This window comes from Pygocentrus nattereri, chromosome 23, assembly GCF_015220715.1.
Source record: "Pygocentrus nattereri isolate fPygNat1 chromosome 23, fPygNat1.pri, whole genome shotgun sequence".
NCBI lineage: Eukaryota > Metazoa > Chordata > Actinopteri > Characiformes > Serrasalmidae > Pygocentrus > Pygocentrus nattereri.
In genome coordinates, this window is record NC_051233.1 from 17,734,131 (window position 1) to 17,756,839 (window position 22,709).

Here is a 22,709-nt window from a genome sequence, read left to right on the forward strand (position 1 = left end):
TGCTTCGGGAGTACGGGGTACATGGCTCTTTGATACAAGCCATTCAGGCCCTGTACAAACAAAGCTGGAGTTTGGTTCGCATAGCCGGCAGTAAGTCAGACTCGTTCCCTATTCATAATTTTTATGGATAGAATTTCTAGGCGCAGTCAAGGGATGGAGGGTGTCCAGTTTGGTGACCTCAGGGTCACATCGCTGCTGTTTGCAGATGATGTGGTCCTATTGGGGACATCAGGCCGCGAACTTCAGCTATCGCTGGATCTGTTTGCAGCCGAGTGTGAAGTGGCTGGGATGAGAATCAGTACCTCTAAATCCGAGACCATGGTTCTCAGGCGGAAAAGGGTGGAGAGCCCTCTCTGGGTCGGGGATAGGCTCTTGCCTCAAGTGGAGGAGTTCAAGTATCTCGGGGTCTTGTTCACGAGTGATGGTACAAGGGAGCGGGAGATTGACAGGCGGATTGGTGCTGGGTCAGCAGTGATGCGGGCTCTTTACCGGTCTGTTGTGGTAAAGAAAGAGCTGAGCCATAAGGCAAGGCTCTCGATTTACCGGTCGATCTACGTTCCCACCCTCACCTATGGTCATGAGCTTTGGGTAATGACCGAAAGAATAAGATCGCGAATACAAGCGGCCGAAATGAGTTTCCTCCGCAGGGTGTCTGGACTCTCCCTTAGAGATAGGGTGAGAAGTTCAGTCATCCGGGAGGGACTCGGAGTAGAGCCGCTGCTTCTTCACGTCGAGAGGAGCCAGCTGAGGTGGTTCGGGCGTCTGGTTAGGATGCCTCCTGGACGCCTCCCTCGGGAGGTGTCGCAGGCGAGTCCATCTGGGAGGAGACCCTGGGGAAGACTCGGAATCCCCCTTGGAGAGCTGGTGGAAGTGGCTGGGGAAAGGGAGGTCTGGGCTTCATTGCTTAGGATGCTGCCCCCGCGACCCGAACCCCGGAGAAGCGGAAGATAATGGATGGATGGATGGATGGAGTTTATATACTCACACTACTCAGTCTTATTCAAAATCTCCATTTACATGAGCACAAGTAATCTGATCCATAATTATGCACATACATAGAGTACCACTTAGTGTAGACATTTAGACGTTACCAAGACAACAAGCATTACACAAGTCCAGTCAGAATGAGACAAGCAGCAGTAAGCAGTGCTTGTGTTTTGAATCGTTTTAAAATTATGGCAGACTCAGGAAAAGATACTTCGCACTTAAGAATAAATGAGGAAGACATCATGTTCTGAGACACACAGGCTGGGCGCCCATCCCACCACCAACTTTTAAAGTCCAAAGCATAAACTCTGTCTCCTCTGCAGACCTATTTTTTACTTCTGCCATATGAATGTTATAAACTTTCACTAGGACACAAATGCACATGCGCAGAAACTACGTACACTTTCTGATTGGGAATGTAATCAGATACAGGCTCGCGCTGAAAAGACTCTGACGCTATCTCACTGTATAGACGAGAAAATGACAATTGACTTCACTTGTGTGAACATCACTGAAACAGACATTTGATTAACTGAAATGGAAAGAAAAATCTGTTTGTTAAACTGAACTGAAATAAATTTAACCAGCGATTACGCCACTATTTTTGTTCTTTCCACTATAGTTTCAGAAATTGATTCAAGTCAGTTTCAGAAATGCTGTCAGCACTGTGATGAGTGCAATAAGGTTATTTTGGCGTAAAAGTTCTTCACTATTATGTAAGCCATTTAATTTAAGCTAAAACAAAGTGCTTCAGAGTGAATAATGGTGTTTATTGACAATACTTTGTCCAAGTATTCTTGAGCCCATGTGGTATTATTCATTATAAAAACATGCTGGTTTTTAATGCAGGACTGCAAGAGGGGTAAAAGGTTATGTGCCTTCAGTTGTGGTTTTCAACACAAACAGATTTTTCCAGACTCCCTGAATTTTTTGATTACATGCCATGGAGGGTAAATAAAATCTTTGCAAATGTTCTTAAACTGTTGAATTATTCACCAGTGCATTTTTTTGCAAAGAGGTGAGATGAAAACCTTTCCTGGATGCTTCTGGAAGCATGAAAGCATCACTTTTTAAAGATGTTTTTGAACATTTCACAACATTCCTAGTTATAACCTGACCATGTCCAAACATTTTTGGAATGTGTTGCAGGCAAAATGTGTTTTCTATTAAATACAAGTAAAAGTGGATTTACAAATCACTGCTTTCTGTTTTATTGGCATTTCACATATTGTCCCAGTGTTTTTGAAACTGATATTTGTACATAGACACCCATTCATGGGCACTGTTCACTTAATTTTTTTCCCCTTACTATTGTATCATAATGACTAAGAGGAATCAAGTCAGGTCTTGCTGAAGGCATAATGTGATTGTCTCTCAGCTTGTTGTCATGTTTGACTCAAATGTTCATTTAATGTACTGCTACTTGCTTACTATATCTGATTGCTGTAAGTACAGTTCTTGTGTCCATACAATATCTACTTGTTTCAATAATTATAAAAAAAAATGGTTTGCATCTTGGATTAAGTGAAGGTTTTGTATACAGGCCCTTATACTACTGATGTCCATATTAGTGTGCAGAATTAGAGTTTTTTTTTAGCACCTAAAATATGAAGTATGCTCCTATTCAAATGTTCTTGATACAAACAAGCTGTGGTATGCATGTTTCTTACTCAGAGTGCTCTAGTTTCTGCCTCTATCTTCCTCTCTCCATGTGTGTCAGGGTCTGGAGGGCTGATGCTCTGCCTCACTGCGATCTCAGGACCACCGCCATAAATTCCCACTAAAAACTGCCACGTCTCCTCAGAAATCTGCCCATAGTCGGCTCCTGTACAGACATGCACACACACGCACATTTAGTGACCAACTAAAGCAGCTCTCTAAATGATGACAGTAATAAAAGAGTGAAATATTTCAGTCACACTTCATATTCATGGTCTCATATAACTATAAATACTTGGTAGAGTCAGGTGTGTTTATTGGAACATATGGGCTTCTACATTTTGGGTATCTTAGGATTCATTTACTTAGTCAGGTACTCCAATAAGGCATGTATAATTTAGAATTAAAATAAATAAATAGCATATCATTTTTTAAATAGGTATTTAATATATTTATTTAATTGAAAATTAATGAATAATATTATAATAAATACATTTTCCAGTATTTAGTCTGTCTAGTGTCAGTTTTCCAATGCAATTTTCTGTTTCATGTAAATTTCCTTTTTTAAATAATGGCTTCTCGACAGCAACACATCACAAGTTTCTTCTCAAAGTAGAAGGATGGGTGGAAACACTATTTCTCGAAGATAAAAGTACTGCTTTATCTGATGGTGACAGTTTAAGTATTGCACGGTTGTTCGTTTTGGAAATTTGTTTTTTGTTATTTTCATTTGACTTTACCCTTTATTATGCAAGTGCATTATCTTATATCAAACCTCCTCAAAAATATCTCCCTTAGCCATTTTAGATGTACAGGAAGAAGTCTGCGTTGCAGCAAAGGTATGTTTGGGTAGTTGCTCATGTGAATGTTAGCGTCTCTTTGAAGAACATAATATTAGTGACATCTCTGAGAACAGAAGTAAATTGCTGGTTTTAAGAGTGAAAGGATTGAGGAGTTAAAGTGGCAGAAGGATGCACAAAAAGTGAAGAGTGGACAAACTGAGTACTGACTGATAATATACTTTTGGAGGCTTTTGTGCAGTTTTTTGTTGAAAATGTCTGTTTTCTGCTTTTTCCCTGATATGTAAAAAACAACTAAAAAATAATGGCCATTTGAATTGAAAATGAAATAAATAATAGCATGGTCTCAGATTTTTTTTTCACAGGTAAAAATATTTCCAATTTAAAATTATGTAAAGTACAAATGAAGCTGAATTTAACAGATAAAGATGTGATCATCTAGAAGAAAATAACAGTGGACCAACAAAATGAAATATTACCAAAATATTGCCAGATTACACATAAATTGATTAACCTCACCCTGTTTAAGTTGGACATGACCACCCTTCATCACTGCAATCTTGCTGTTGTCAATTGGACCTGGTGGCTCTGGAAGGACAGAGGAACAGAGAGAAAACAAGACTGAGGAGTTTATAACTAATGTATGAAGAGAATACAGTGATGCTTACAACTAATCAAAAAAGAAGGAATAAGTTTGTGGGTGGTCTTGGCAAACTTGCTGGTCTCAGAATGTTTTTATTACAGAAAGGGTATATGTGTATACAGTGTATGTGTGGATGTGCCAGCATGAGAGAGATTCAACAGGCACAGAGAGTGTTTGGAACTCAGAAAATCTGTTTGTTTACAATTCACTTCAGAGTTCTGACTCCTGAGTGCATCTAGAATACATGACATTTCATAGCACACACAAGAGCAACACAAGCCAGTCCCTTTGCAGAGCCTTTTCATTAGGGTTTCTTACCAAAAAGGCCTCAAACAGAAATGGATAAACATACAGTGGTTTCCCTTACATCACAGAAAAACACTTTACAAATTCTGTGTAAGAAATAATTTGTTAAAAAGTAATGAATACAGTAAAAAACTAATTGGTACATTGGAATTCAATCCCATGTGACTGTGCACACTTCATTCTGTATTTAAGAGATGCCTATTATGAATGTCAGAGTCTAGTGACTTTCACTGAAAACTATATTCCCCTTCATCACAAAAATATTTGATTGGCCAATACATGTCTGGTGTCCTAGGCTTGTGATTTTAGTTTTGCACATGAGCTTTGAGGCTAATGTAGCTAACAAGCGATAGAAGTCTGTGTCACCCAAAATAGTTTAGGTGAATGGGGCATTTCTTCCATTGTGGGCACTATCACAAGCAATAAAAATGAATAAAAATACAAGACGTTAACACATCCACAGAGAACACACTTCTTCACATATTGTGTTTTACCTTTTTCAATGTTAAACTTTACAAATACATAAAAATTATGCAGCAAAAAGGACTAAATACTTACATATTTTAAATATTTGTCCATAAAATTTGAAGTTTTTGTTGTGATTTGTGGCAGTGAGTTACGCTCACAGAGCTCAGGGCATAAAACATTCTTGACTGACTGGCCATTGCTAGGTAAAATGAACACATTGCTGTAAAATGACAGGCCATATATATTCTCTAATTCACAGAGTCTGCAGCAAACATGACTAACGCAACAGCCTGCTAATACAGATGAGGCACTGCTTTTAAATTCAGTTGAGAGCACTCATGTTGAAAAAAATTCAATGTTTAGCAGGTTAAAGGACAAAGACCAGTTGTGGTGAGCATCCTTAAAGGGGTTTTACAATTGTATATTCTAGCATTTTCACAACCTGGTTTATTAATGCTGTATGTATTGTGACTGTTCTGGTGGTCAATGATCTTTCACCTTTGCGGCTAAAGATACTGGAATGTGATTTTACTAGACTTCCGCTGTCTTCTTTTGGAGATTCATATGGTATGTACTGTGTTGACTGCGTTTTTGAACAGGCTGGTTGTGATTGGGTTTAGTTGGTCTTGGGCTGTTTATTTCTAGGTTGATATGCTTAATGCTGATTTGTGCTATCCAGATGTTGAGACCTAATGTCATTTTGAGCTAACTACCATCTGTAGTTACGTTCAAAAAAGATCTGTTTTACTTAGAGACAGATAAACAAACAGAAAATAAGTGGAACAGAGAGATGTTTCACATGTAGCTGCAAAAAAGTAAAGTGCATTTTAATGCTGATACCATTGTCTTTTCCCTTGACGAAGCTTTCCCATTCTCTGAACCACTGCATGCTGATGCACAAAATAACTACAGGAGCTTCCTCTGCCTGGAACTCTTTATTCAGCTGTAGAGAGAGAAAAAGAAATTACTACGTAACATTCGTCAGCATACCACAAGAGAAACACAATTACATTACAGTCTGGACACACCTGATTAACCGTGTGTGTTATGACCTTGAAGTAATAGTTTGACACAATGTCTGGAGCTCAAATTTTGCTTCTTTAGTTCAGAGCTGGAGCTGTGAGGCCAATAATGTTAACAAACACTAGATCTCAATATTCAGCCGAAATAAATAAATAAATAAATTCGTACATACATAAATTGAAAAAATGTACCTGCTCAAACCACATCCAGGTCTTTATGAAGGTTGCACACTTGTCAATGCAGTTCAGAACACAGTATGATCTTTAATAATAATAATAACAATAACAATAATAATAATAATAATAATAATAATAATTACCATCTTTATTTATGTAGCACTAATTATGCTGGTGGCAGTTCAAAGTGCTTCACAGACAAGTAATAATGCTTAACAGTAATACAAAAAAATCACAGGTACTAATTTAATTTTTTTTAATTACTCTTAGTATGAGCTATAGAAATAAATAAAATTTCACTATGTAGCTGCACACTATGGGCAAGATTTTTAGACAACAATCTATTTTTGCAAATCACCTTGGGAATAGGAGTGCTTATCTAGGATCAGCATTTGTGTCCAAGATCAGTACTCTTATTTACAACTGCTTTGTGAAAAGCAGCCCAGGTGGTGTCAGACATGTCAGACAATTTTTTATTCATTTTATAGTTCACAGTAAGTCATACCACATCCTAAAACCTTGTGCGACTTTATTGAAGACCCGAATGAGGTATGAGCAGGTTGAGAAAAATTTTGGTGATGTACTTTTACAGAACGACTTGGGCCATCTTGGTGACTGCTGAGTTCTTGTGTTAGCAACATCAACCTCATAGCCTTAGTTCTAAACTAGCTGATTAACTGATCTAGGAAAGGTCTGGGTGAGTATAACTTTGAACAATCTAAAAAAAGAAGATAAATTCTAAAATATGGAAAATAAGAAAACAAAAAACATTGATGTTGTTTTAATTGTATGAATGTTTTTTCAGGAATTACACTGTATTACACCATATCCTGTGTTTTTTTTTTTTAAGAAATAATTCTGAATCCTTCCAAACAGAACTGACCAAAACTCTATTTAGTTGTGATGTAATTTGAAATGTCATGAGATAAAATCATTAATCATTTGCTAAAGATTCAAAACAGAATTGTGAGGTCAGAGACTTACACCCCTAATGAGTAGTTGTGTTCATACTAACTGTATGTATTTATTCTCCAGTCACGTTGATGTTTACATTCTCACCTTAATGAAAGTGTCAATCTCCATTTTCCTGCGTTTGGCTAAGGCCTCTATCTCTACTTGACAGATCGCACACACATACAGGTGATTCACAGCTGGACCCCCTCCAAACCTGAACCAAAAGTGAACATATTGTGTAAACACAGTCCCTTCAGATTATAATTTAGCAAAGAAAAAGGGCACATGCTGCACAGTGGGATGGCACTATACTGACTTTATTTAGAAAAGACCTAATAGAATGTTCTGTTTAATGGCTTCCATCTTTAGTTTGCATTTTCCCTGCATGCTTCACTGTCTGGATGTCTTGACTGTAGAGTGACAGAATTCCATTCAACTTAACTTTTGCTTGACAGAATTCTGTCCTATTCTTACAGCAGATGGCAGATCATCAAAATACTGCCCTAACCTGATTGAAGTCTCAACATAATTTTACCCCAACCCAAATGCACCAGGTCACAATTCTGTCTGAAGCTGAATGTAACCTGATAAAACTGTCCTAACACGACTGCTGCCATACAAATTTTGCACCAGAGTGAAGCCTGCCAAAACTCAGTCCTGTGTTGACCGAAGCCTGTCAAAACTCTGTCCTAACTGGTTTGACGTCTAACAAAAACTCTGTCAGAACCCAACTGTGGCCCGACTCATTTTTTTTAGAATTCGAAGGTAGCCCAACAATATTTTGCCTCAACTTGACTGTAGCCTGACAAAATTGTGTCCTAACCAGACTGTAGCCCAACAAAACTTTGCCCTATTCTGAATGTAGTCTGACAAAATTCTGCCCTATCCTGAGTGTAGCCTGACAAAATTTTGTCCCATCCGGACTGAAGTCTGCAAAAGGTCTGTACTAACCCAACTGTAGTCCAGGTTATTATGCTAACCAACAGTGCTGCTCAACTCACCTGTTGTAAAGATATTCCCACACATTCTGAGGCAGGATCACAACCAGATCATCCACATAATGATACTTAGTTGGAGGGATTCCTGCACAAAATGGCAACCCAAGATGAACACCTCATCAACATCACAGAAGCTGCACAATAGTCAGAATTAAAATATTTCTGATCCCACTATAGATGGCATTCACATTAGTTTACTACAACCAGAATTTTGCTATCTGAATAACTGACACTTAATAGGCTAATACAAGCAAAGGGGGTGGGGCTTGAATATTTTAGTAGTTTGTATTAAAAACAGTAGAATGAATTATGCTGGGAAATAAGCAATATAATAGCTATGCTTGCTGGCATGTCACAAATTTTGACATTTTACATTCTGACATTTTATTTATTTTGGCACTTTTAGATAACGTTTTGATAGTGATTCAAGTAAGAATAGCCCTGAATCATTAAACTTAGCAAATAGCAAGGAGGGCAGGGGCTAATATTACATTGCAATGTACTTTTTTACATTTGGACACTGTGCACTTTTGAGATTTTATCCAAATATTTTGTGCCACTTTTTAAATATGTATTAAAAACAGTAGAGATATGTAGGAGGTGAGTCTGTATGGATGTATCTGTACCTCCATGCTGACAAAGGAAGGTATGGTTAGTGATGGGTCCTGGCTCAGTGAAGGTGTTGAACTTGTTCAGCCATTCTCTTGAGATGTAAAACTGCAGGAGACTGGGCTCCTTTAGATTGGCCAAAGCTACAACCTTCTGCCTCTCTCTCACTGACTCCTCACTGCTCTTCCTGAGAGAGAGAGAGAGAGAGAGAGAGAGAGAGAGAGAGAGAGAGAGAGAGAGAGAGAGAGAGAGAGAGAGAGAGAGAGAGAGAGAGAGAGAGAGAGAGAGAGAGAGAGAGAGAGAGAGAGAGAGAGATCATGATAAAAATGTCATGCTCACAGATATTGTCCAGAGTCCTACCCACAGCAGTGCTTAGTCTAAATAAAGGAATTACCAAATTCAAGGTTAAATAATCATAGGTTTATGTTAAAATTACTATGAAAGATAATGAAGGGGTGTTGCTCAAAACATTGTAATTAGGAAAGTCTCTGTGTCATGTTCTTACCGGTAAAAGAGCACATAGGCCTCAGCATTTTGCACTACAGTCTCATGCACCTCCGTCACATACTGGTCATCAAACTCGTACCACTGCCCATTGATTACATTCTGACAATACGCTATATAGTGGCCACCTAAAAAAGAGAGAAGATTAAATCAATTACATATGCATGACATACATTTCCCATTAAAAAGATGGGGATAACTAGCTTTTTAAAATAAGTGAGCATGATTTCTTTGTCAGTGTGTAATATATTAGCATACTGAGTAGACATTTTTCATTATTTTATGGTATGGAGTAAATGGTCACAAGACTAAAGCTCTACAAAGAAAGGAAAGATTATAATTAAGGTAAGACTAGAATATGTGGTACATATAATCTTTAAATTTCTACTATTGATATTCTAGTAACCTTGTACTGTTACTTTTACACTATGTTAACAGGAGTTCTAACTGTGAACAGCTAAAAATGTGATGGGTGGGATAAGACAGTGGCTCACTTCTGCTGTTGATTATACTATCTACCAATTGCTTTCTTTAGCTAGCTTGACTATGTCTGAAGTTTTGGACTTCCTAGATGATGACCCAGTAGAGACAAAATGCAATATTTCCATCCATCGTAATTGGGTCTAGCTGATTAACAGATGCAATGGATGACTGGACAAATAATGGAGCCTATGGTAAAGTAGGAAGGTCAACACAACTGCTAACCAAGAGGAAGTAAAGACTCATCTTATATAATTTATTTCTGACATAAAGCTAACACAGAATTAATAAGTACATCATACCAACAGTCAAACATGGTGATGACAGTATGATGGTGTGGGAATGCTTTACTGCTTCAGACACTGTGCAACTTGCCATAATTGAGTAAACAATTAATTCTGCTCTCTATCAGAAAATCCTGCAGGAAAAGGTCTGGTCATCAGACTGTGATCTGAAGCTCAAGGACAGTTGGAACTTGCAACAATGCAACAATTCAAATAAGACATTTGTTTTTTTCATGGGTAATATAGGTGTTACTAAACTTTCTTCTTTTACTAAAAGAAAAGAAGGCACTTTCAACTGCTTTGATAAAAAATACAACCCCAATTCCAGTGAAGTTGGGACATTGTGTAAATCATAAATGTCATGATTGGGTATAAAGGGAGCATCTCTGAAAGGCTCAGTTGTTCACAAGCAAGGATGGGGCGAGGGTCACCACTTGGAGAACAGCATTGTTGAGAACAATGTTTCTCAACATGCAATTGCAAGGGTTTTGTCATCTACCAACATTGGAACGTGTTGCAGGCATTAAATTCAAACTGAGTGAATATTTGCAAAAAACAAAGTTTATCCATTTGAACATTAAATATCATATCTTTGTAGTGTATTCAATTGAATATAGATTGAAAAGGATTTGCAAATCATCGTATTCTGTTTTTATTTATGTTTTACACAACGTCCCAACTTCATGGGAATTGTGGTTGTAACTACAAACCAGCACCCTCTAGAGACATCCTCTTATGACAGTATAAACCTTGTACACCTCATAAATGCAAGGTGTTGAGATAAAATATTTGGTTATAAAATACTGAGGTATTACAAACATTATTTTCAGATTTCAATATCAAAAGTAAAAGCAAAAAGCATTTGGTAACAGTAAATAGTAGGGTTATATTTTTTCCTGAGCCTGTAATGATATAAACATTATGTGTACTCACTGCCTGCAGTGCCGTGGTGACAGATGACAGAGAGTAGGTCATACATAGTGATCTGAGACGGGCTCTCTTTGGCCAGGAAAGGCTTTAGGTCCAAAGCCTCCAACGGAAAAGAGACATGGCTGCTGATCTTAAAGGAGTACATAACCTCATGCCGGAACCGCTTCAGGTGAATGCACAAAATCTGTAGGACAAAACATGCATGCGCAACATGGGACTAACAGAGAGCATGACTACATCAAAATGAACCTTCGGAAATGGAATGTGCTGCTAGCAGCATGTTCAACAACTACACTCATAGATATGAATGGACTGTAATCATAAAGATAAAACCTACCACACATTAAAATTTTGACATGCTTCACATTTGATGTTAAACTGAGATTTTTAACAATGTCTGACCTCTAGATCACTACATATACAGTACTATAAAGACCACTCTTTTCTTACTGCAATTTTCAGTGAATACAGCCATTGAGGTATTCATTTTTTAGCATCAAGATAAAAGCTGAAAAATCACACAAAGATGATAAACATCTTGAGAGCTTTACATCCTTTCAGACCCAGATCATTTAGTCTTCTTACATTATTTGGAAGTATGGACAGAAACACATGATCAGATCTTTTTTCAGATCTGAAACAAGACTTAAACTTGATTTTCTCTCAAAGATAGAAGTTTAAAACACTGTTTATCTGCGAGTGACAGTTTTGGTGGTATACTAAGTCCTGAACTGTTGTTAGGATTTACATTTGGTGGGTTCTAATTTCTCCTCAAAACAGCTCCTGCAAGATGAATAACTTGTACCTAATGGCTGTTTTGATTTGAAATTGCATAAATGTAGGGTGGTCTGACTTTTGCACTGTACTGTAGATCATTGGTCAACAGCCATTTTTAATTAATTTTGTCAATACTTGGCAGCCAATCAGAGGATTAAATAATATACTATCCAAGACATTTAATTTTGGATATGTGAGGTGCCAAGATAACAGACAAGCTGAGTGTGCTGAATCACAGAACACAGATCACTTTGAAAAGCATAGGAGACACTTGCTTCTGGTAGCCGCAGAACTTTACAATACTTTACACCATTTCTCAACCTGTGAACAAAACAAAAGAATTTTATGTTTACTGTCAGGTCATATGATAACATTTGCTTTATTTAATGGTGTTTTTTTTGTGTATTTACAGCAATAACACAGTAACAGATGTATTTATAAAAATAAAACACCAAAAATACATGAACACTTTAAACAATCATTCTTCCAGTTACTTTTAACAAAATCGTATTTGTTTTAGAGAAAAACATTTTAGCACAGGCTGAGGGTAGACTCTTTATGGGGAGAAAGCCTGGAGAAGAATTCCAACCAGTTTGCACCAAGGATACTGTAAACACAGAGGTGGAAATGGCAAAGCCTGGGGCTGTTTTTCATATAGTTGTGAGCTTGCATTCATTGATGGGACTCACAAAGTGCACAAAGGCGTTTCAGATGCAAACCTGCAAAAGTCTGCAAGGAGACTGCTAAAATGATACTGATCTGAAATAAACTAGTTACCTTTCAAAATAATACTTTGCCAAAAAGAAAATTACTGCTTTGGAATGGTGAGTTTGCAATAAATGCTTGGTGTAACATTTTCCTAACATGGTAATCTTACTTAATTTTAAACATGGCACAAATATCCAAATACTTTATAGGGCCACTGTACAAAATCTACTTTCTGGAAGTGCTTACTTTTTGCATCGTTCACAGCTGTACATGTTATCCCCTGAGAAAGAGAGAAAAAAAGTTTGTTATTACACTATGAGAGCAGACAACTGGAAGTTAGAACCAAAATGTCTGAATGAAAATGGTTATGTTTTACCTTTCAGTTCATCTGCAGCAAAGAAGGCAGCAAGGCAGTCCTCTAGTGTCACCATGGGACCCCAAAACCAGCTGGGGATACAGGACACAACAAATCTGCAAGGACAAATACAGAGACTTATTATTATATTCATGGCTATATATGTTGGGTTTTCTCTTAGCAAAATTTTGATAAAAATAGTATCTGGCACAGCCCAGAGGATGATCAGTTCCCTTTTAGAGTTTTGCTTCCTCTCAGTGGTTCTTCCTCATGCTTTTAGTTTTTCCTAACATTGACGCCCTTGCCTTGCACATTAGGGGGCTTCCTATATTTCTATAAAGTTGCCTTGGGACAAAGTTTCAACACTTCCGTTCAAATTACAAGTTTTGGTGATTTTTGAATTGAAAATAAGTACACATCCTCTAGAGAACAAACTTAAATCGGCTAATTTTAGTGCACAGTTTCTATGTATGTGCATATAAGTATATATATAAAATATAAAACAAACCATAAAATGTACTAGAATTTTTACATAAGGCATGTTTTATGCTTTTTCCCCAGTAAGTTAAATTCAGCTAATAAATCATAATTGTGCATTAAAATGTGCAAAAGTGTGATCTCTGTAGAGGATGTGTACTTTTTCTCAGAAGAAAAAGACGAAGAAGAAGAAGAAGAGAGACACGAAGTGCGTCACTGAACCGGACGCAGGAGCAAACAGTGATAGTCTCTGAGTTGAACTTCATCAAATAAAAGCACAGTAAAAGTTGCAGTTAAAGTATACTATCATTTTTAATTTGACCACAAAACTTTAATTAATCCAGCAAGACCTGTACAGTGCTGTGGTGCCTCTAGTGTTATGACATGAGTGCTCTTCCCAGAGTCCTGAAGCCATTTTGTCTGACGTCTCAATTGTGATGCTGTGGCCTAAGGAGATTTCTAAAATGTACAAAGTACCACAACACTGAGCACATTTGACCAGTGCAACTCAACTGCCATGAATCTAGAACTCCATGTTAAGTACAGTAAATACAGAGTTAATCACCCTTGTTTGACAATTCAATTATGTTTACATGTGGGAAAACTAGTGTCTTCCTATGGTTTGCATGAAATTAATCAATAAATAAACTAAAGGGAAGAGAGATTTTAACCATTATGCTGTTAATGCAGTGACCAAGCACAGGTATAAACTGAACTGAATTTCTATTCACTTATGTTTTAGTGTAGTTCATACTGGTATGTGTAGTAAGACAGAGAAACACACAAAACACAAGCAACACACTTAACCCCACAACTCCTAACTTTATTGTTCAGTTTTTAAGCGTAAATCTTTTTATTCAGAAAATCCTAGGAATGTCCAGTAACTGTTATGAAACTAAAATGGAAGTTGTGTACCTCACAGGAGTGAGGAACTTAAATGCTGGACTACATACAGACCCTTGTGGTCAAAGAGGTTAAATGGAGTAACTTAAAGGGGATTTCCAATGTTTATTTTTTTTATTTCTCCATAAATCACTCAGTAAGATGCAAACAAATATATTTAGAGAGATTTGGTGTGAAATGATCTAGAAAAACTAGATGTTTAAACAGTTTAATAACTCTAAAATCTATCTTGTAGAGAGCTATTTCATGAAATGCAATATAAACACTGTTTCAAGATCGTTTTCAAATAAGGTTTAGGCTTCTAATGTATTTTAAAGTCCAGTCATGGCAAAGTCATGGCATTATTTTACCACTATAAAACATTACATATAAAAAACTCTGACACATTCTCATGCTTTAGACATTACAATCTCTAGTTCCCATCACCACTATTACACTATGTCAGAGTCTGTAAGTTTCCCTCTGAAACAACTATGAATGACTTTGTTAATATCTTAGCGATTAAATAGTGATACAGCAATTGAGTAAGGATATTTGAGTCACAAAACAGTTCTGTTCATCAGTTCACTAATTTCAGTCCTGGGCTAATACATTGTTTAAGTCTCAAATGAGTTAATATACTAACTTGTTTGAGTTAACATATTAATGCTCTTCTCTTTTCTACCTGCGGATAGACTCCATGATGTAGGAGATCCAGCCCTGGGAAGCGTATGTGTCTGTGCAGACGCCTGCCTTTGCTGGAGCGCTCTGGTGGATGGACGAGTGAAGCTTAGCCAGGTCCTCTTTACCTGGGATGGGCAATGATAAGTCCTGAAATGTTTCGACTGTTGTAGACACCTAGGGAGAAAGAAAAACTTCATTAATGCCTCAGAAAAACACACAAAAGCTAGTACAGTATTACAGACACAAATGGAGAAACATACGGACCAACTTCAGGCTTTAAACAGCTGCTGCTCTTTTTAGCATTATGCAAGATAACATAATTGACACCACGTTTAGACAGTGGAGTAATGTAACTTTTTTCCTCAGTGATTTTAGTCCCAACCCAACGCCATGCGAGTAATTCTTAAGGACTGCGCACTGACACATCAGTAAGGATTCAGGTGCCTTTTACCTTCATAAAATGACCCACAGAAATAACTATTAAATATTAATAAAATATTAATTCAACAAGTCAGTAAAATCATATGCTGTTCCTCAGGTACTTGAAGACAACATCTAATTGTGCCTCTGTGCCTAAAGTCAAGCTGATATGTATGGTCCTACCTGAAGCGTACACGTGAGAAAATTAAAATGTCAAAGTCACAGAAAAATAGTTTGATTTTACATGCTGACTATTGGCTGTGAATTACCAAGCTAATCACATTGCTAACAGCACAGTGAAATCACTTAAGACAGTGAGATACAGCAATTTTATTTCCTCCAAGGTTTTTTTTTTATTTATTTATGTTGATAATGGTAAATAGTGGAACTCTGAAAAAATATTTCCTTTGGTTATGATTTTGTCCATTTGATTTTTTGTTTGATTGCTATTTTGGCTATTTACTTTTTCAATACATTAAAAAAAAAACAAAAAAACAATGCCTCAGATCTTAGGCAGTGTGTTCATAACCATTTAATATAACAATTTTCTGTGTGTGAGCTTCTAGAGAAGTCTGGTTCCTATCACCACCACTATGAAAAATTCTGACTCAGTAAGCATCACATTAAACCACTCTGAACGACATTGTTAACATCTTTTTGAAAAATGACTGTCATTTATACAGAGATTTCTTACCCTATGCAAATTGGTGATAAGCCTAACAGATGGTGGTAAATTGGCATCATCCATCCTTCCTATGAAAAACTAGCTCTGTCTGTATAGTATTAGTTAAAACTTTATGGCCAAGTCTATTTGAGATTACATAACAACTTGGCACAATCTTACTAAGCTATTACATTTGGGGCAACTGAAAAAAAGTTTAAATTCGAGTTCTGACCGAACCATCACTTTACTATTACTACAGATACGTAGTGTAGTGTTTAAAATAACTATGGAAGGACTCCGTAAACTGAATGGTACATCGTTACAATCTCGTATACACAGTGCTGGTGCTGCCCTCTAGTGTAGACAGCTGCAAACACCATCTCTTACCCGGTCACACGTCAAGCACTGGACCAGACTCAGAATTGAGCCATCAAAGATGTCTGAAATAACACTGCGGAAATGGGACTGCTTCTTCTTCTTGGCACCCAAGAGCATCGGAGCTATAGGCCAAACAGAGACAGGGTATAGACTTTTATTACTGACCAAATTAATTTAGCACAAATGCATCTTATAATGCTGAAGCTTGTCCAGTATGGTACCATACATTTTAAGCTAGTGTATGTAAAGGCCAAACCTTTTTTAAAGGTGTAGATAGGGCTGGCTCTAAGTGGGCTAGACCTGGGTGGGCTGCTGGACAGCTTAGAGTGAAGTTCCGGCACACTGTGACTGGGGCTACAGGGTCGAGATGAGGGGCGATGCATGGAGGCCTCATTATCAGGTTCTGAGACACAACAGGCTTGAAAAGAGAGAATTAGACTCAGGTTCTATATGATTATGATTAATCGAGTACAGCATCCAGATACTCTTACACTTGGCCCAGGAAAAATCAGGTGAATCAATTGAGGCAGATTCAGCCCACTAGACAACTGCAAAAGGCAGTGTGGTGTATATACGTGTGGTGTGGTGTATATACATGGGCAGTCAAACAGAACTGCTCATGTTATACACTGATGTTTGGAGATGTATTCAACCTGTCTGTTTACTTAAAGGGGAAAAACACAAAAAAATGACAGATACTCCAACAAGACAAAGGAAGATGCAACACAGTTAATTTCATGAACTTCAGTACAATTTAAAACCCACTGAAATGCTGATAAACACTAAAAACTGTTAATATTTCCTATTTTGTCTTTAGTTTTGGTGTGTCATGATCAACACAAAACACAATTCTTTTTCATGGTGTATTGCAGTGGTTACCAATCCTCCTTCTGGACATCTACACTCCTGCAGAGTTTAGTCAATACCTGTATATAATATGCTGCCCCTCCCCATAGCTACACCAATGGATCTGATCCAGCCAATCAATTAGAAGTTAATTAGCAGGAGCAGGTGTGGCAGATTGTGGGTCTAACTACAGTTCAGAGGAAGGTAGATCCACGACCAGTGTTGGTGACCAATGACGTAGTGTTTGGTCACCATTTTGTAGGATCCTCTAGTTTTAAAGACAATTTCATATTGATTCATCATCCATTTCTGAGGCTCTTTTTAAAATCATTTAAAGAAACTGCTTCCCATACATTCTTCTCTGCTGTCCACAGATTAGCTTTAAGGTTTGGATTGTTCTTCTCCACACATTTCTCCTATGTAAGCAAGCAAGCAAAATTTTTTATATAGTGCTTTTTACAACACATGTTGTCACAAAGCAGTTTTACAGAACAATCAGTATTACAGAAAGAAAAGAAAAGAGAAAATCCGGGTCCAAGCCCCATGAGCAAGCCAGCGGCGACGAGGAAAAACTCCCTAAAAGAGGAAGAAACCTTGAGAGGAACCAAGACTCAGAAGGGGAACCCATCCTCCTACGGTTGACACCGGAAAGCAAACATTATTAGTATAAAGTATTACAGTACAAAGTGGGAAAAAAAAAGATCTGAGGGTGAGGAGTGCACAGTGTTGTAAAGCAAGAAGCTCAGTGGTGGTCAGGCCGGTCCAGAAGGTTGGTGAGCAGCGGCACCCAATCAAGGCAGAAGAGGCAACAGCATCAGACGCACAAGATGGGCAACTATTTAGCTCGGCAAAGAAAGGAAAGAAAAATGCAGTCAGTTCTGTAAAGAGTGGCTGACCACAGATTACAGTGTTAACAGAGCAGCAGAGACTCTGGCAGGTCTAGGTCTGACAGGGAAGACTAATCACCAATGGCTTGTCTATACAAGTAAGTTTTTAGCCTAGACTTAAAAACTGAGGCAGTGTCTGATTCCCAAACATTAATAAGAAGATTATTCCAGAGCTGGGCGGCTTTGTATGAGATAAAACCCTTCCCCCATGATGTAGCTTTATTAATTCTAGGTACCAGTAGTAAGCCAGCACCTTGTGATCTAAGTAGGCGTGATGGTTCATAGTAGGAGAGAAGTTCACTCAGGTACTTAGTTTAGAGCTTTATAGGTCAGTAATAGAATTTTATAATCAATGCGAAATTTAACTGGTAACCAGTGCAGCGTTAATAAAACTGGGCTAATATGGTCGCACTTTCTGGTTCTTGTGAGGACTCTGGCTGCAGCGTTCTGGACTAACTGAAGCTTGTTAAGACTTTTGTTGGGACATCCAGACAGCAGGACATTACAGGACGCAGAAAAATTAATTCATGCATTCATTACTTCAGGGCTAGATTATTGTAGAGATAATGCATTTCTTAATTTATTGGTATTGCGGAGATACAGGGAGGCTGCTCTAGTGATATTAGTTATATGTGCGTCGAAGGACAGATCAGCGTCTATCACGACACCAAGATTTTTAACAGATGAGCTTGATACAACTGAGAAATGTAATACGAAAAGATCCCCATTAGTTTTAAATAATGCATGAAATTCACTCAATGAGTGTTGTGCTGGAATATCTGTCATTTGTCTGGGTCCTTCTTTAAATGAACAGACAGATAACACATCAAAAAATGCTGCTAAACATCAGCACATGATACTAAACATCAGCGCAGACATACACCTATTAGGCACATTATGACCTCCTTGTTTCTAGGCTAATTGTCCATTTTAGCAGCTCCACTTACTATATAGGTGCACTTTGTAGTTCTACAATTACAGACTGAAGTCTATCTGGTTCTCTGCAAGGTTTGTTAGCCCCCTTTTACCCTGTTCTTCAGTGATCAGGACCCTTACAGTACAGGTACTATTTGAGTGGTGGATCTTTCTCAGCAATGCAGTAACACTGACGTGGTGTTGTGATAGCATGTGATGCGCCAGGCTGAGTGGATCAGACACAGCTGTGCTGCTGGAGTTTTTAAACACTGTGTACACTCACTGTCCATTCTATTAGACACTCCTACCTTGTCAGTCCACCTTGTAGATATAAAGTCAGAGATGATGGCTCATCTGCTGCTGCACAGTTTGTGTTGGTCATCCTCTAGTCCTTCATCAGTGGTTACAGGACTCTGCCCACAGGAACCTGTTGGCTAGATATTTTTGGTTGGTGAACTATTCTCAGTCCAGCAGAGACACTCAGGTGTTTAAAAACTCCAGGGCACTGCTGTGTCTGATCCACTCAGACTAGCATGACACACACTAACAGACCACCACCACATCCGTGTTACTACAGTGCTGAGAATGATCCACCACCCAAATAGTATGTGCTCTGTGAGGGTCCATGGGGGTCTTGACCACTGATGAACAGGGTCAGACTCAACAGTCTGAAGATTGAGGAAAGACAGATTGTGTCACAACACAATGTTGATGTCATGAAAGACCAATGAGAGCAAAGCTGAAAGAAAGGATAAAATGTAACTTATCCTTGTAAAAACAAAATAAAATATTGATTTTCCTTTGCTTTTTCATTGCAAAATGCATGTATATCTAGCTTTGCAAGCTGTGCCTTGCTGGCATCTTTTGTTTTGATCTGAAGTCATTTGTTCAAGATTAATTCTGCAATGTTCTGAGCGTCAAGACCACTGGTCAGAACTCTGGCCACATTAGCATAATCTGAAAGCATGTGGTAGCGGAAGGTAGATACTATTCTCTGCAAGGTATGATTGACAATTACTTTTTTCTTCTTCTTCTTTCAGCTGCTCCCTTTAGGGGTCGCCACAGCGGATCATCTGCCTCCATCTTGCCCTATCCACTGCCTCCTCTACTTTTACACCAACCATCTCCATGTCCACCTTCACTACATCCATAAACCTCTGAGGTCTACATCTTCTTCTACCCGGCAGCTCCATCTCCAACATTCTTTGACCAATATATATCCACTACTCCTCCTCAACACATGTCCAAACCATCTCAACCTGGCATCTCTGGCTTTATCTCCAAACTGCTCCACCTTCACTGTCCCTCTGATTTGCTCATTTCTAATCTTGTCCATCCTTGTCACTCCCAACGAAAATCTCAGCATCTTCATCTCCGCCACCTCCAGCTCAGCCTCCTGTCTTTTAGACAGAGCCACAGTCTCCAAACCATACATCATAGCAGGACGCACTACTGTCTTGTAAACCTTCCCTTTCACTCTTGCTGCTATCCTTCTGTCACACATCAGCCCTGACACCTGTCTCCACCCACTCCATCCTGCCTGCACCCTCTTCTTCACCTCTTTTCTACACTGTCCATGGAGCCTCCTGTCTGACCTCATCTGTCAACCTTTCCATCACCATTGCAAACAAGAAGGGGCTCAAAGCTGATCCATGATGTAACCCTACCTTCACCTTGAAACCATTTGTCACTCCAACTGCACACCTCACCACTGTCTCACTATCCTCATACATGTCCTGCACCACCCTAACATACTTTTCAGCTACACCTGACTTCCTCATACAGTACCACAGTTCCTCTCTTGGCACCCTATCATATGCCTTCTCTAGATCCACAAAGATACAATGTATCTCCTTCTGACCTTCTCTGTACTTCTCTACCAACACTCTCAATGCAAAAATTGCATCTGTGGTACTCTTTCTGGGCATGAAACCAAACTGCTGCTCACTGATCTGAACCTCTCACCTTAGCCTTGCTTCAACAACTCTTTCCCATACATTCATGGTGTGGCTCATCAACTTTATACCGCTGTATGATTGACAATTACTTTAAAGTATATTCTTTTTAGTGTAAGTGTTACAGATGTGTAAAACAGAAGTTTATTCAAGCATGGCATTTTTGGCCACATCTAATCCATCTCTGTTAGCATTTGTATGTGTGAGCAGGTTTGGGTTGGGTTCAGGTTTCACGTTTACCAGTACCAGTAGGGCCTGGTCAGGTGGGGCCCTAAACTCGGGGGTAGGGGTGCAGGCTTAAATTTCCTACCTATACAGACCTCAATATTGCCTTACTAATCGATGCACAGAGGTGCAGCTGTTTTTCTGTACCTGTGTTACCCTGAGTCTGGACTGTCCTGGTTGACCCAGCTTGCTCTCCTCCACTCTCGGTCTGTTCCTCCTGTGCTGCTGTATCCACGTCTGCATCCTCGTCTATCTCCTGTGTCCTCTCCTCCCCCTTGTCCTCCTTCCACCTCTCCTTAAGCCTCTCCTTCTCAGAGATCCCTCCATTCCCTCTGGCTCCCACACACTCATCCTGAATCAGAAGCTCCGCCTCCCCTCCTCCTCCAGTCCCACCACCTCTGTCCCCATCCCCTCTCTCACTCCCTGAACCTGAGTCACAAGACAGGAAGTCATCCTCAGAGGGGCTGCGGTCACCATCGCCATGGTTACGCTTGTCAAGGTTATGGTCAGGGTCAGCATTGCCACTGCTGCTGCTGCAGTCAGCCTGAGGCTCCTTCAGCTCCTCGTGGAGCTGGTCCATCAGACAGCGCAGGAACTCCTGAGTGTCCTGGAGAGCACAGACCAGAGCACAGACCAGAGTCTTCAAGGCAAAGGAAGTCTGATGAACAAGACTTATACAATCAGATAAGGAGAGTAGCTAGTGAGGCCGATAGTCCTGTTTCAAAATCACCACAAAATATTTTTTTTAAATATCACTTAATATGAATGACAAGTATGATCAGCTGATGTTATCAGAAATCTTAGCACCTTAAAGTCAATATATTATAGGCCACAAAAATTGGTCCATCACTAATATAAATATACTATGAGAGTTTTAGTTTTACAGAAATCACTTTGCAGATTTGGTTTCTTTTATTTAGCTCTTCTTTTTTTTTCTTAATACAACAAGTTTGCAAAAATGTGTGGTTTTCTGTATGTTACAAGTTTGACTTTGTTATAAGCCAATACTAGTAACCAACCAATACATAGAATGTAAATGGTGCTTTTTGTGAACATGATGGTAACATTTAGTTATAGCCACTATTTGTGTGCACAGGCATAAAGCTGGTGATTAATATAAAGCTGCACTGTAAAAATATTTCGCTGGTTTGACAAACCTGCTGGGCATAGCCTCGAAACATAGGATTCACAAGTTTGATGCCATGAAACAGACTAGTGGGGACCACATAACTGGGTCTAGGAAGAGAGAGAAGAGAGAGGAAGAGAATAGTGGAGAAAAGAAAGCAATGTGGAAAGTGGAGATAGAAAGGATTAGAACATTCTGGCCAAAACATGGCATTTATTATTAGGAGCTGATTATTAGAATAGCCCCAAAAATAGAGAAACCTTTTTCAACCTTGGTGAATCACATTACATGAGTGTGTGTGTTTTATTGTACCTTTTCTTGTGCCAGAGCTCAGAGATGAGTTTCTGATAGCTTTTGCAGAGAGCAGGTTTCTTATCTGTGCGCACCAGGCCACTGCAGTCCAAGAAAAACTGAGTCAAAGGAGGACTAGAAAGAAAAAAAATGAGAGGAAGAACCTGATTAAAATACTTTCTTAATAATGTGCTTAGATCAGGAATTAAGAAAGCAGTTTAATATTCTGATAAGACTATACAATGTGGACAAAAGACATCATTTCAGTTATACTGCTACTAGTAATGTGTCAGAATTG

The 22,709-nt window shown here is 38.7% G+C and overlaps 1 protein-coding gene across 5 annotated transcripts in view; it reads right to left on the bottom strand.

Moving 5' to 3' along the window:
- The window catches only part of usp20 (ubiquitin specific peptidase 20), a 47,318-nt gene that overhangs the window by 15,535 nt on the left and 9,074 nt on the right, over positions 1 to 22,709 (bottom strand). For all 5 annotated transcript variants that reach the window (XM_017703893.2, XM_017703897.2, XM_017703896.2 and 2 more), the window contains 17 exons: positions 22,433 to 22,546; positions 22,152 to 22,230; positions 21,142 to 21,601; positions 16,423 to 16,584; positions 16,176 to 16,288; positions 14,706 to 14,878; positions 12,683 to 12,777; positions 12,553 to 12,586; positions 11,874 to 11,919; positions 10,825 to 11,005; positions 9,129 to 9,255; positions 8,641 to 8,810; positions 8,018 to 8,099; positions 7,122 to 7,230; positions 5,704 to 5,806; positions 3,966 to 4,034; positions 2,658 to 2,812 (listed from right to left, as the gene is read on the bottom strand). In XM_017703893.2, the coding sequence (XP_017559382.1) occupies positions 2,658 to 2,812; positions 3,966 to 4,034; positions 5,704 to 5,806; positions 7,122 to 7,230; positions 8,018 to 8,099; positions 8,641 to 8,810; positions 9,129 to 9,255; positions 10,825 to 11,005; positions 11,874 to 11,919; positions 12,553 to 12,586; positions 12,683 to 12,777; positions 14,706 to 14,878; positions 16,176 to 16,288; positions 16,423 to 16,584; positions 21,142 to 21,601; positions 22,152 to 22,230; positions 22,433 to 22,546 (2,272 nt within the window). The remainder of the gene's footprint in view (positions 1 to 2,657; positions 2,813 to 3,965; positions 4,035 to 5,703; positions 5,807 to 7,121; positions 7,231 to 8,017; positions 8,100 to 8,640; positions 8,811 to 9,128; positions 9,256 to 10,824; positions 11,006 to 11,873; positions 11,920 to 12,552; positions 12,587 to 12,682; positions 12,778 to 14,705; positions 14,879 to 16,175; positions 16,289 to 16,422; positions 16,585 to 21,141; positions 21,602 to 22,151; positions 22,231 to 22,432; positions 22,547 to 22,709) is intronic.